The 16,277-nt window shown below is 33.3% G+C and overlaps 1 protein-coding gene across 8 annotated transcripts in view; it reads right to left on the bottom strand.

The window, feature by feature from the left end:
• The window catches only part of CAMK2D (calcium/calmodulin dependent protein kinase II delta), a 313,406-nt gene that overhangs the window by 200,647 nt on the left and 96,482 nt on the right, over positions 1–16,277 (bottom strand). For all 8 annotated transcript variants that reach the window (XM_015540216.2, XM_007088183.3, XM_042984014.1 and 5 more), the window contains exon 3: positions 11,528–11,587. In XM_015540216.2, the coding sequence (XP_015395702.1) occupies positions 11,528–11,587 (60 nt within the window). The remainder of the gene's footprint in view (positions 1–11,527; positions 11,588–16,277) is intronic.

Raw genomic sequence — 16,277 nt, 5'->3', positions numbered from 1 at the left:
GCACATTCAGAATAAAAATAATCTAAGAAAATTATTATTGGTCTTAAAAAATCATTTTCATACTCTTTACAACTAGATATTGGTCATCATCTGTCTTTGACCATCTTCACAATCCTCACACTGCTGTGTACACATTTATCCACTTTCACTATCCCTTGCATGTAAATCTTAAAAATACTTTTCATACTCTCTAGAGTTTTATGTGGTCTCCCACATGTAAGTCAGATAGGATATATAATTAAAGTAATTATAAGGTTAATGAGCCAATAAACGATATACATTTGGCTAAGTCATGAGAGACCAGTGAGAAGTGATCCTTTCTCCAGTTGATAGAATGTGGGGGAAAGAACACTCTAGAAATGTTCAGCCACAGTTAAGTGTTGAGGTTGGTGTAGTGACTATCCTACTTGTTCAAAAGGTACTTTGAGAAGCCAATTTGACAGTCTTTATTTCCTGCATGAAAAAAAGAACCCAAAATCAAAAGTCTAGCTACATTCAAGTCTTGGTCTAGGAGGAATGATCATAACCACTGCCAACCACTGCCATCCTGAAGATGAATGCTCAAATGGGGAGAGACTTGCAGTTTTTAGCAAAAAGTGAATGATCAGGGTTTTATGTGGTGTTATTTGCAATGTTGATTTTTCCTTCTTTGTCCATGCCCCCCCCTGAAGGTATTTTCCAATCTTTAAAAATAATTTAATCATGTTCTCAAATCAACTAAATTTCTAATTTCTTCCACCTTCCTTTTCCTTTGTCCCCTATTAATGATATCAACATCTCTCCAGTCACCCTAACTAGAAACCTCACAGAAACCACTTTCTATATCATTTACCACAATTTAACTTCTGCCCAAGATCTCCTAATTCTACCTTCACAATATCTCTAGTATCTTTGCCCTTCTTGCCATCTCTGTTCCCATTACCATGGTTCAGGAATTCATCATTTGTCTTATGCATAAACTAATTCAAAAGACTTTCAAATGCTCTTTCAACACAAATTTCTCCTGACTCCAAAAAATTATGTTTATTACTGCCAACTTTTTCTTCTAAGAAACCAATATAATTATGAGTCAACTAAATAAATCTTTAATAATGCCTCATTTCTAAAGATTAGAAATCAAACACTTTGGCATAGAAAAGCCAAGACTCTATCTTATCATTCCCAATCAAGCTTTAAGGCCAATATACAGATTATACTCTAGTCATTCCAGATTTTCTATCATTCTTCGAGTGTAACCATAGACTTTTACAACTGATCTTTTCCTTTTGTTTTGTCGTTCTATACTGTTATTGAATACAATACCTACTTCTTTATGGCAAAAATTCTTTTCATTATCCAATGTATTTCAGCTAAAATGCTTAGTTTATTCCTTAGAGCTCTCATGGTACATTAGTAATAGATTCATTAAAGTTTGTAGCCACAATGTATTTTAGTTGCACACATAACTCTCTGCCCTCCAAAACTGTGAACTTGTGGTCAAGGACTATGATTCATTCATCTTTGTAGGCTGGCTTTCAGTATTTTAACTGCAACAGAGTTAGCAGTATTCAACTCATTGCTTAATAGTAATCACTGGAAACAGAAGACAACTTGCAAATTACATATACTTTTATTCTGCTCATCTTTTTTGTCATTTTACCTTTACCCACACTGGTATAATTCTTTAATTCTGAAATCAAATATGGATTTAAAAAAAAAACCACTCATCTAATGATGAGTTTTAAGAAATTAAAAGAAAAAAATAATAGTTTACTTTTTATTTTCATTTTTACTTTTAAATTTATTTTGAGAGAGCGAGCGAGAGCATTCATACACACTACTACAGGGAAGAGGCAGAGAGAGAGGGGGAGAGAGAATCCCACACAGCCTCTGTGCAGACTGTTAGATCTGAGCCGAGATCAAGAGTTGGACATTAACTAACTGAGCTACCAGGCACCCCAGAAAAAATAATATGTAGAAAGAAATTAAATAAGTTTATTTTATTATATTTTTCAAAAGCTTTTAAGAAATGTTTTCAGAGCTAAGCAAAATATAACACTATGCTTCAACAATTCAATTTGAAAGTAGAGCTCTGTCTCAGTGAAAAATAGATTAATAATTAAAGCACAGATGTGTATGTGCATTTTTTAACAAATCCAACATAAAGTCATCTATATATGCAAAATCACTGATACCTAATGAAATCATAATTCAGAATATCCTTATGGTGGAAATTTAAGTTTCCAGTTTTTGTTAGTCAAATAATCCATTTTCTGAACAGAACACATGACAGACAAGATTTCCTCTACTTCAAATAATGGAATCATAAAAATTACTGCTATCTTCTTTGGTGGTTAACATTGCAGGTTACAGAAATTTTTCTTATTCTATGCATTTGGTTGAACTACTTACACATAAACTCATCACTAAAAATTTGAAAGTAATCTTTGAAGAATAAACTATAAAAACTACTGACCTTCAATAGTGTGGACAGAATATTACCAAGCAGTTTGTATCATTTCATAGGAAATGTATAAATTACGACAGAAGTACAAAATGTGAAAAAATACCTTAAGAAGAATTCAAGTTATATGACTGTTTGTACCTATTTCCTTTCCTTCAACACAGGCTTTTAGCCTTTCACACTAAATAATCAACAAAATGAATATATCAAACAACAATCTGACATAATCATTACTCTACAGCAAGGCCATTAGAGCTGGGGTAGTTTTTGGGAAGCAGATGCGAATCAAATACAAAGAACAAACACTTCTACCTGTGGAACATTTTAAAAGAGAATATATTCTTCAAATTTATAAAGAATAAGAATATAGAGCTACCTCTCCTAAAGTGGCAACTTTTCTATCAAACTAAACCACGGTTACCTTACAAAATGCTAAAAATAAATGTATAATGGGACTCTAAATTACACTTTCAAAAGTTATCTGAAAACTCTAAATTATTATTCCTTTGTCTATTCTATTAAAATAAGTTATAGGCAAAGATAAAAATAAGCTATAAGCAATAATTGCTTAAAACACTCCCCCTCCCGCACACACATATATGCACAACTCCAAGGGTTTATCTGGTCTTAGAATCCATCATCTCATAAGTGTCATATCCTGATTCTTTTTCTACAAATTAAAGAATAGTTTTTTTTTTAAATTATCATATGTTACACATCAGCTACTGTTGTTAGTTTCCTTAACTTTCATTGTTTTCTGACAAATATTTCTCACTCACTTTCCCCATCAATAAGAGAGGAGAGTAAAAGATATTCTTGCATAGCAAGTAAATAATTAATTCAGGATCAGATATGACTGCTTAAAAGGTTTTTCACCAAGACAATAAAAACGATTGGCATTAAAATATAATTAGTTCTACAGTATCTGTATTTGCCATAAGTATTTCAATGATCTCATGCTGATATTTCCCTCAGAGAATAAGAACTAGAAATAAATAGAATTATATAATATCTGCAGCAAAAGATCTCAGTCTGCTGTTATTTTAACGAATTTTCATAAAATTTGGAGATCCGTATTAAACAACAATGTGAATAATTCAGAATTATACAACTCTAGGCAACACAGTGAAGTGCTGAAGAGCCTGGATAGTGATAACCAGTCTGTGGCAGCTGAAATCTCCTCAATTCTTCTACTTACTAGCTATCTGACTTTGGTTACCTGTGTAACCTGTTTGGGCTTTATTTCCTTGTCTGTAAAATGGAGATGAGAATGGCACTTGTTTGTGTTGAAGATTACAAGACTGGATGCATGAAAAGCATTTAGATTACTGCCTGATAACACAGTCAACAGTTCTCCTGTTAATTCTAGTGACAAAGTTCATTGGAATTCCAAACCAATATTTTTTTCTTTTATTCAGGCCATCTTCAAAGCTTAACACAATAGCTTATTGTATCTAAGTTTATTTTTATTGCAAAACTATCAGAAGAAAGGGAAACAGCAATGATTTTTAAGGGATTAAAAGGTTCCTCAGATCTTTTCAGGGATTCCAGGTTACAGGAATTATTCTTACCCAGGGTGAGGTAAGGGAATGGAGAGTGGATTCTATCAAGCCCCAGTAAAACAAGCAAACAAAGAAACAAAAAGGTGCTAGTAATGTTTGGAATTATTTTTTCTTTCATAGTTTCAGTGTAGGGCACAATTCTGAGCCCAAGAAACTGTTAGAAACTTTCAATATTCTGGTACGAGATTCTACCCTGAACTTAGCAAAGACAAGACAAAATGGACATAAAATAGGTTTAGAAGAACAAAACAGAAGATATGTTTAGGCATTATGCGTTGATAAATCAAAGTGTACTATTCAGTAAGTCCAAAGCACAAATTGTCCTTCATTTGTAACAGAAGAATCATTTATTCTCTATAGTTTCGTATAAAATCCAACTATTCTAATATAACACAGGGAAGTGGCTATTTCACTGATACAGGTAAAAAATAATTTATTTACAAAGAAGCCAATAAAAAGGACTCCTATTCAAACACTAATTAAAAATGAATTTAAAATGTTATCTTGTATCAACAATTTTTATATCCATATTTTATCTTTCTACCAAATAATTTGTTTACTGAAGATGATGATAAATTTAACTTTCAAGCAAGAATTATGAAGGGCCCATCACTGGTACCATAATAAATGAAAAGAAAAAAAGAAAAAGCTACAGTAGATAATGAGAAATTTTGAAAATAATTATTTGCTGGATAAAAAAAAAAAAAACCTTTCTGTGCTGTTTCTCACATTTGTGAAGAGAGGGTAATCAATTCTACAGACAACAAGATATTCTGAGAAGTAATTTAGCCTTTACACCAAATAATCAAGATAAAGAGGTGAGATTTAACCAAATAAAAGGTGAATATAAAACAAGAGTACTTTGCCTTGTTACTACTGAATAGTGTTAAATTACCTTTTATCTACTGAAGTCAGTAGAGCAAGTTGTTTAGCAATAAAAATTACTTATTCTTGTATAATTACAAACTGTTATGAATATTAGGCATAATTGCCAATAATGGAGGAGGTCATAGAGAAAAACTTTAAGTGTCACTCTCTTGCAATGTTGTTATATTTCTCACAACATTGAAAAAGACTTTTGAGTATCATTCATAAAATCATTAACTTTGTTTCCTCAGCACACTAATTAACATTTACTCTGCACTGTGTTCTCCTTTCCCATGCGACTCTTGCAAAGGATTCCAAACTGGAATATCATAACAAATAGACCTATAAGGCATTTTAATCATTTGCTAACTAACTACTGGGAATATTTAAGTATTTATTGAATTTAGGCTTGCACAGTGTGATTCGAGTGTTTCTTAAAAATTCTAGGAACCTGGAAGAGGACTGCATGCAGAGTAGAACAAAAATGTAAAATTTTGCTAAAAGCAAAAGTCCAAAAAACAATCAATCAACACACACCACCACCACCACCAAACAAAAGTGACTTAATTTTGTCTTGTGAAAATCAGAGGTATGACATTTAAATCAAGGATTATTTGCAAAGACTAGGGAGATCTCAGATTGAAGTTGAAATATTAGTTTTACAGTAGGACACGATGCCTCCTAAGGTCAGGGAAAAGAAAAGACACTACATGCAAAATGAAGTAATAAGCAAGTTGTGCATTTTTAATCCCTTTGGAGATCTGTGTGTGACCTTGGGTATTATCTCCCTTACTGAACCCTCCAATCTCCATCTGCAGAATCTAGGTTGGATTTAGATAATTCCTAAAGGCTCTTCCAGTTTTACATTCTAGGAAAAGAAAGTTATATAAATCCTAGATGCCATAAATGATCACTCATGAGTATGGAAAAACCTGCTTATATAGAAAGTGTCAGAGCAGAATAAAGTGAGGTTCACAGAGTCTATAGACTTTTCCACTAATATTGTGTCTTTAATTTTCTATTGCATCTTATAATGAGTTATTTTGTTTATGTGTTTTGGGGTAGTGGCTGAGAGGCCTGGTAGGAAGGTAGTAATCACTAAGGTATTATGATGTTATCTCAGAATGGTTAACTCACTGTACTAGGGGTCTGAGGGTAATAATACAGACTAGATTTTTTTTTTTTTTTAAGGCCACATAGCCCTTCCTTTGGCTCTCTAGCTCCTGGGATTCATTGAGCCATATCAGTAAAGGCTTACCTTACAAAGGAGGTATTGATCCTCTACAAATACAAATGTTCCTTTACACTTTCAAAAAACTGTCTTGCTCTTTCTTAAGTCTACACAAAGTGTAACTTCAGGTCTTCAGAGAATGGGATAGCCCAGCAACAAAATTTATCATCCCACAAACTGAAAAGCTATCTCACATATCGATCTCCTTACAAATAAAGGGTAAGTGTGTATCTTCTCACTTGGGACCTCAGATAGGTTAGATCAGAGTTCTTGATATTTTCTCTTTTCCTTTCTTGGCCCACTTCTTTTCAGATTAATATAGTCGCATTAAATGAGCATTTTGCCTGATCTCCCAAAACTCCCTGTTTAAATTATTTGGACTTCACCAAAGGTTTCAATAAATTCCTCAATAATAATGTTTACCAAAGATCAAGTATGAAAAAAACAGAAATATAAAATAATTTTGAGAACAATTTGGCTATTGCCTCAAGTATTTTATTTCACTACCTTAAAGGTATTTTTCCCTCACTTTAGTAGATATGCTAACATATATAGCTCAAACTATTTGATTTACCCCAGATCTCTTTATACCTCAAGAAAAAATGAGCCCATTTTATTAAAATAAAGGATGAACATAACAATAAAAAATAAGCTAATTAACAGAAGATTGAGGTGAGATATTATCTCCACATTTCTTTAACACCTGAAGATAAAGTTAGCTATAATCTTTCTCGTTGGGGGTTCAACCAGAATTGTCAAGCCAGCTGCTCTAAATGCAGGGAAAAGATGGAGCTGCTCAGAAAACTGCCTGAACTCCCAAATTTGTTGAACCAAAAGACGCATGGTGCTTTCTTGTGGACTATGTGGAGCACACAGAAGAGAGGTCCACCTGTAGCTATTTAAATTCTTACCAAAAAGATGGTGCCAAGGATGATAAACACCTTAATTAGTTCTAATGAACTAATGAAGCACTATATCATCTCTGATTGTGCTGAGCTGACTACAGTCCATTTTACACATAGCAGACAGAACAAATCAGATGACAACCCACTTTTGCTTAAGACCCTTCTACTGGCTTCTCATTGCACTTAGAATAAAACCTAAACAACTCTAACCTGGCTTACAAGGCCCTACGTGGTCACGCACCTACCTATCCTTCTGACCTATGGCAGGTTGCTCTCTCCTTCACTCATGGTAGGCTCCACGCCGATCCTCTGACTCTTCCCCTAACAGGGAAGTTCACTCTGCCTGTAACCTTTTCTCGCTAAGGTTCTTCATCATGGATTCTTGTCTTAAAGATATCAATTTAAATGTGACCCCTGCAGACATATCTTGCCTGGCAAGCCACTCTAAAGTAATGACAAAGACTGTCCCCTTGACCAAAATGTAGGCTCCTTTGAGCCCACTTTTTGACTAGGCCTTGTCTCAGCCCTATACTCAACCTGGCTAAGATAGTCTTAGCAAAGAACTTACCAAGTTATCCCTCCATCTTTGATATGTGATTGCCCCTGACATCTGATCAAGTTCTTCATCCCTCACCATTGATGTCAAAGTCTATGGCCTTCCTTTAATAAGAGTCTTGTTAGTAGTTTAGTAAGTTCATTAAGAATCCCCCCACGTTTGATATCTCCTCTTAGTAATCTTCACTTCATTGACCCCTCATTCTGCTCCCTGGCTATAAATCCCTACTTGTCTCTGCTGTATTTGAAATTGAGCTAAACTCTTTACCCTAATGCAATAATATAGAATAAAATCTGTCTATTGACTTTAATGAGTGTCTGATTCTGTTTCTCTTTGATAGCAGCCACCCAATCCTCTGGTGTCAAATTACCCTATTTTAATTCTCTGCATAGAACTAATCTCCATGACATAATGATGGCCATTTATGGTCTATCTCCTTACACTACAGCGTGACCTTTGGGAAAAGCAGGGATATTGTTTCTCTTGATTCCCACTTCATCTCCACCAGTGTGTTGAGCCTAGAAACCTGCTGGCAATGGCTATACACTAAATAAATTTTGTTGAGTAAGACAATTTAAAAAATTATATTTTCATGGTTTATCTAAATGGGTATGAAAGCATATAGAAGAGAATACCGAAAGTTATCATTATACATAAGATCTATCCACAAAAGGCAGAAATAAATACCACAAATCTTAAAAGTTGTTTCCTTTGGTTTCTTCTTTAGAAATCCCTGTATTTTCCAAAATTTCCACTGTGTGTTTTACTTTGAAAATCAGAAAAGCATTAAAAAAAAACTAAAGAAAAAAAAAGTGGCTTATGAATTACCAATTTTAGTTGGTTTATAATGTGTTTCTTCAAGAGAAACCTTTTCCTTGCAAGTTCTCAGATTATCAATTCTGTGCCAAGAGAAAGGCCCATAAAAAAATAAAAAAAGTAACCAGCAAATTTTCACTGGAGAAAAAATTGTCAAAAGTTGTATTTTCTTCCTTCAAGTTCTAAAACCTGAGAGATTTTAAGGTAACCAAGCAAAAAACAGAATAGAGGAAAGGAAAAAGAGGATAAGAGTCCCATACTAGATATCACATCTATTCAGGAGAATCAAGACCAAATGCTGTTTTTCTGGAGTGAACTGAAGCAGTAGTGAGTAAGCACGAGTGATCTATGTGACACTGTTAACCAAGTGCAATAATCTCAACAGGAACAGCAGGACTCTGCTTATTGCACGGTTTGCCTCTACTCTTCAGTATAATCTCAGATATCCATTATGGCATCCATCTTTAGTTTGCTGCTACTATTTTTTTGACAATTACTGTTGGTGTTTAATCATCTCTCTTTACACGACAACATACAACATCGTCAGATTTCATAACATGAAGATCAATTAAGATAATCAATTAGGATAACACAGAATGAAAAACAGCTCAAACACATTTCTCAAAGTAGAAAAAAAGTTTTGGTGGAATCCACTGGATGAGCTCTGGCCTCTGAGTTTTTACATCGGCTGTCTGTTCCCTCTGTCTGTTGATCCTTTTTTCACCAGAGAGTCAAATGACTTGCTTCCTCCTGTTCTTCAGGTCTTCCAATTTCATTCTCAGCGAAGTCACCCTGACCAACTATCTAAAATCAAAATCCCCCAACATTCCCAATTTCCATTCCCTGCTTTTTCTTCTCAGTACCTATCACAATATATAATATCCTATACTTTGTTTATTGTCTGTCCACCCCAAAAATGCAACCTATATGAGGGCAGGTATAATGGTCTGTTGTATTACTGCTGTATTACCAGAGAATTAACTTGTTGAATGAATGAATAATATGAATGAATTTGCCACTGTTATCATTTCTGAGAGTGAGTCTTAGAAGTATAATCTATCGATGATTCATACCCTGCAGTACGGCGTCACTAAAAATCTTTCTTGTGATTATAAACAGATCCCAGAATTCAAGGACCTGTAATTTCATAGTTGCTTTCATACTCCTGAACTCTTGAGAAATGGAAGAAAATCTCAAGTGAGGCAACCAAGGAGCCATGATATTGGCTGCTATGGACCACTGAAAAAAATTATATGTAGTGGCAGGGTACGTAAAAGGTGCTGTCTAGCTCAGAAAACTTTAGAACTTTCCCCCATGAACAACTTCCCCTTCATTAGTAAGGTTATTCTACATGGGTTTTCAAAATGAAAATTGTTCTTGTTTTAGTTTGAGTGTCTTTAGAATCTTTGACTTTGGTCTCCTAGAGGAAATGAGGACAACTAGTTTCATTATCTACAAAAACTGAGTTTCACAGAAAGACCCTGATTAAAAACAAAATAACAACTCTTGTTCATAAGAATAACAAGTGCATAAAATTTCATTTTATCTTAAACCTGAACATGAACAGTGCTCTTTAAACCATAGTGGGTCATATTGTGTAATTTCTCACTAGCCAATATTATGGGCTGAACTGTGTCTTTCCAAATTGTGTCTCAATCCCAGTACCTCCAAAAGTGACTGTATTTGAAGATGAGGTCTTGAAAGGGCATTTAAGTTAAAATGAGGTCATGAAGGTAGACCCTAACCCAAAATGATGGTGCTCTTATAAGAAGAGAAAATTACAACAGAGACAAGACCATGTAAAGACACAGGGAGAAGACATCTATCTACAATCCTAGGAGGGAAGTCTCAGAAGAAACAAACCTTGCCAACACCTTGATCTCAGATTTCTTACTTCCAGAATTGTGAGAAAACAAATGTCTCTGTTAAAGCCATCTAATCTGTTGTAGTTTGTTATGGCAGCCCTAGCAAAATAATATAGCCAACAAAACAAAGACTGTCATCAGGGTAAAATACTTAAAAAGAGGTAGATTTACATTTCAGCATTGTTTTGTTCTCTCTCCAACCAAAAGGTTCACTTTAGACAGCTGCTAGTTTGTTAATGCTTCAGATTTACTTGGCAGTATCCATTCATTCACTTAAGAATCTAAGAAGTATGCAGGATACTAAAAACTACAAGAGGAACAGAAATTGAATGGTCCTATTCATAAAAATAGAAGAACTATAAACCTTCTCAGTGAATGATTTTGCAATTCTACCACATTATCACTCCCTCTCTCACTACCTTTATATCACAGTTTGGTTGACAAGAAATCTCACCAGAGATGGGCAGTGCTATTTATCCAAAATAATCAAAACTCTTGTCACAGAATCATGTTCTTGTTCTTTTTGTTTTTCTTGTTGCTCTTTTTCTTTCCTTTGTTTCTTCTATTTTTCTTATATTCAGCATTTTTTTTTAAATTTTGAACATTATCATGCTATTTTGTAATTCATGAGGGATAATATTCTAAAATAACTTTACTAGTTTCTGGAAAAGAATCAATGATTATAAGAAAAACTCCTCACAGGATAGGGTAAAAAGTAATTTAGCTGACTAAAATAATGACATAAATTCTGTCTCCAAACTTCAGCAATGGCAGAAAATCCTTGAAAACACACAAAAGGACTATTAACCTAATGATACTTTATATTATTTTTAAAGTGCCAGTACACACTACCTTTTGAAAAACTTTTCAAAAATTGTAAAGAATCAAATGTAATCAAGACCAAAAATTAGGAATTTATTTCTTAAAAGTTGCAAATAGTCTACAGGGAGTCTGGGTGGTTCATTAGGTTGGGTATCTGACTTTGACTGAAGTCATGATCTCACCGGTCACAGTTCGAGCCCCTCAGAGCTCGAGCCCAGCGTCTGGCTCTGTGCTGACAGCTCAGAGCCTGAAGCCTGTTTCAGATTCTGTGTATCTTTTTCTCTGCCCACCCTCCCTCTGTCTCTGTCTCTCTCTCTCTCTCAAAAATAAACATTAAAATAAAAAAAAAAAATAAGTTTCAAATAGTCTAAATTACTAAAGTAACATTTTTATTATGGTTAAACAATCCATAACATAAGCCTTAGTTAACATTTAAAATACACTGAAAAGATTTCCTTACCAATATTGGGGTGCTTCAAAAGACGGCAAATTCTAGCTTCTCTTTCCAGTTTCTGATGATCTGTTTAAAAAGAATAATAAAATAAATCACAGCTCTTAGCAAAAAAGATTAAAAGACAAAAAAAAGCATATCAAAATGACATAAAGTCTTTACATTTATTGATCTTTTGATCTCTTTTTAAAAAGTGATAATTTGTAACTAGGTGAACATAGCATAGTTGAACAATCTAATTTTCTTTCTTTTTCATTGGCTTGATACTTGATAGAATGAGATATAGAACAGAGCTGAATTTAGGTAGGTTGGAGAAAACAGTGAAAATGGCACAATAGTATTCTTTTACCTTAAGTATATATTATTACAACAATTTACATAACCCAAAATAGACATACACATTTAAGCAAAGGGTGCCTATCTAGACACTGGAATGCCATGGAAACAGTGCTAAGTAGGGTTATAGTTTGTCCCTAATGAAAAGGATTTCCTGTCCTGTCATATTTTCTATCAACCACTCTTCATTGTTGGTTCAACTTCCTAGGTTTATGATGTTCTTCCTTCTATCAGAGACTTCCAAAAATCCCAAATTGCCTGCTTATCTTCACCCTTCTAGGTATCCCTAACCACTTCTCTGAAAGAGCATGATCACTGTAACTTGCATTTTAAGAACTATTCAGACACTCTTCTTTGGCTTCTTTGTGGTGGTTCATATGTATATATTTATAACCAAAATCAATGGCCAAATTACAAAATAAATGGCAAAAAAGAAGAACAGGGCAGAAACACATGTTTCCAATAAGGACAGCACTGCAGAGTGGTCATTAGCTGAGAGCCTTACATAAATAACTGACTTAAATCTTACAATAGCCCTGTGAGAACAGGCAACATTATATCTATCTTCAAAATATAAAAAATAAGGCATAAAGAGGTTAACTGATTTGCCCTAGACTATAAAGTTAGTGGCATCTAGCAAATCAGTTCTCATTAAGTAGAATCATAAAAGAGCCTTAAGAGAAGGAGGGGAACACCCATCTAACTACCCACATATGGTGTATACCAATCATCCTCAACCTCTGTAGTCTCAGAAGCCCTTAGCACTCTTAAAAATTACTGAGAGTTTTATTTATATGGGTTTTATTTATATGGGTTTTATTTATATGGGTTTTATTTATATGGGTTAGATCTGTTAATATTTACTCTATGAGAAACAAAACTAAGAAAAACACTATATATTAATTCATTTAAAAATAATGAACCCATTATATTAACGTAAGTTACTGCATTTAGTTTTTAAACATTTTATTTGGAATTAACAAACTTACAGAAAATTTGAAGAACAGTACTAAAAACACTTATATACAGATAAATTTATTAACATTTTACCCATTTAAAAAAATAATTTATGCTCTTTACCTATGTATATATGTCTGTGTATAGTTTTACACATATTTAATTAATATACAAATATACATACAAATAAATGGTTTTTTTCTGAACCATTTGATGTATGTTACAAACATCAGGGCTCTTTTCCCCTAAAATTTCAGTGTGTATTACCTAAGAACTGTGATCTTCTCTTATAATCACAGACACTACAGTTACCAGGTTCAGCAACTGTCACATTGATACTTTATCATCCATATTCTAACTTTGTCTATTTAACCCAAAGATGCCCTTTAAAGGATTTTTCTCCCTTTAGTGGAGGATGCAGTCCAGGGTCAGATATGGCACTTAGTTGTCACTTCTCTTCAGTTCCCTTTAATCTGGAATATTTCATGGTTTTTGTCTTTTATGACCCAACAGTTTTGAAGAATTCCGTCATGTCTATCTTTGAAAAAGAATGATTCTCATTTTGGTATTGTCAAATGTTCGCTCCTGATTTTATTTAGGCTATACATTCTCAGCTAGAACATTATCCTTGTCAGGCTATCACATCTGGAGGTATACATTGTCCAAACGCTTCTCAAAAGTGTAACTTTGATTACCAGGTTAAGGTGCTGTTGAATTTCTCTGCTGAATATTACTATTCTTATTTTTCCTTTGTAACTAATTAATATGTGATGAGACTTTTTATGGTCAGGAAAACATTCTGCTCTTCATCAAAATTTCCCTCTAGATTTAGCATTCAGTGAGGATTCCTGTCTGAACCAGTCTTTACTTTGATGGTAGCAAAACACTGATTTTCTAACTCTAGCACAGTAACATACTTTTCATGAAAAATACTGTTTTTTTTGAAGTTAATGTCATTTTCATAAGAACGTATGAGGACAGATAGTATCTATGCTTGCGATAAGCATAGCATAATGTATAAACTTTTCCAATTATTATGTTGTACACCTGAAACTATTATAACATCATGTCAATTATACTCAAAAAATGATTTTGAAAGGAAAAAATAAGGACCAGCATGATTTTACATTTTTGGAAATCTCTTTGATGTCTGGCTTAATAGAAGACAGCTGTATTCTCATGTTTGCTTCTATATTCAATCTATTGCAATATGTTGTTTTGTTTGAAGTAAATGAAGAAAATCTGACCTCATAAGGTTATATAGTTGGAAAACAGTATTGTCACAGTCTTTTCAGATAATTGTGGATATTATGTTTTAATATTATCCCCAAACTCAACAAGTAGTAGTTTCTTAAAGGTTAGTTGCCATGCGAAATCTGAAATCTTATCAATGTACTTCCCAAACCATATCAATGAAGTCATGAACTTTAATGTTTAAATCAAATTAATTTTCAACATTAATATAATACATTTTATAATATAGTAAAATTTTACTCCGTTACATTAAAATTCATTGCTCTTTCTTGTACTTCGAATCTTTTACACCAAGGCATAACATTATAATGTGATGCACCAACCATTTGGAAAATACTGGTTTAGTGCAGTATGTAGTTCTTCCAAACACTGACACATTTTGTTACCTACTATCATAAAAACAATTGTTAATATCACCACTAATATAATCAGAACAATATTTAAAATTTGGGAATTCATCACGTTCTCATGGGTAAATATAAGTTTTCCAAAATTCTAATTTTTGTTTGAAAGTTTGAATTGTTACTAGCAATAAATGTCAATAGTTTTCCTTCAAGCAATAGGCTCACTTTGTTCATTTTTGATAAAATGTCTCTCAAAAACATAAGTCTGAAAAATCATAACTAGTTTTTCAGTTGTAATTTCAAGTAAAAATGGTGTTCCCTGAGAGTACCTAGTTCAGCTTCCAACTCAAACGACTACAGGGTACTTTTCCTTAAGACAACCATTGTACCTCCGTATGGAGCCTGAGTGCTTTACCCATTCTTATCATTTAATCACATAGAATGTTGTAATGTAAAGATGTGTGATCAAAGGTCAGGATTTAATAACAGTAAATTGGCTCATTAAGTCCAATCCTCAGTGAAATAAGTTTTTGTTTTTGTTTTTTTAGTCTATAAGTGTATGATGCTGAAAAACACAGACTATATAGTTTGATGCTACTGATGTGATTCACGTAAAGGTGCCAGCAATTTTATCTACTATTTCTTATGCATCATAGGTACAAATGTCAACACACACACACACACACACACACACACACACACACACACACCACAGAAGCATACAATGTCTTATATTTATTATGAAAATAGTTTTGACCTTGTAGATCCTCTAAGAGGGTTTCAGGGACTCCTGGGTCTATAGACAACACTTCTGAGAATCAATGGAATATTTTACAAAAAAAACACCTATTTTACATAATACTTTTTTGGCAATTTTGAAAAATATTTTAAACATACATAGTGATTTTTAAGTAATCTCTATGCTCAATGTGGGTATATAATGTTATTAATAGCTCAAATAGAAATGGTGTTTTAAAGAATCAGCATACCATTGTATTGGATCTAGCAATGTATCCATTGTATCCGGATTACCAAATATAAAGGCAAATATTTTCTCGCCTTACCATTATCTGAAACTGTTAGTGCTTCAAAAAAAAAATGTAAATTCTTCAAACCCCCATCTCTTTAATAGGTTCTCATTCTTAACACAAGCTCCTTCTAGAATATTCTCATTTAGAAATACACAAGTAAACATAAAAGATTAAACCTGACTTGAAATTGCATCTAGACCATCTTAAATTCTCTAAAGTGTCATACGTAAAACATATGCAAAATACTTGCTTATAGGAATTATAATTTTTATAAAGACAGGGATATGCAAATATATATGCTATCTCATGTGATATGTATTACGTATATGTTATCATTTAGTATTTATATATGTCAACTGATATCTATATAATTATATTAAAGAAAAATAAGATCTTTATTGACAATATGTGGTATAGAGCTTTAGCTATAAAGATGAACATAATTACAGAATTTTATATAGCCTATTCTTATGGGCTGTATCATGTCTTGTAAAAAAAACAAAAAAACAACAACAACAAAAAAACCCTTACTACCTCAGAATGAGTCTGTATTTGGAGACGGGGTCTTTAAAGGGGTGAAATGAGGTCATTAGCGTAAGCTCTACTTCAACGTGACTGGTGTCCTTCTAAAAAGAGGAGTTTAGAACAGACAAGCATTGAGGGAAGATCACATGAAGACACTGGGAAAAGATACCTACAAGCCAAAGAAAGAACCCTCAGGTAAAAACAACCTTTTGAAACTTTGATCTTGGACTTCTAGCCTCCAGAATTTGAGAAGATAAATTTCTGTTGTTTAACAACCTCGTATGTGTTACTTCGTTATGGGAGCCCTAGCTA

Source organism: Panthera tigris, chromosome B1 (genome assembly GCF_018350195.1).
Source record: "Panthera tigris isolate Pti1 chromosome B1, P.tigris_Pti1_mat1.1, whole genome shotgun sequence".
Classification (NCBI taxonomy): Eukaryota; Metazoa; Chordata; class Mammalia; order Carnivora; family Felidae; genus Panthera; species Panthera tigris.
The sequence above is the reverse complement of the archived record's forward strand: the minus strand, read 5'-3'. Positions and strand labels throughout refer to the sequence as shown.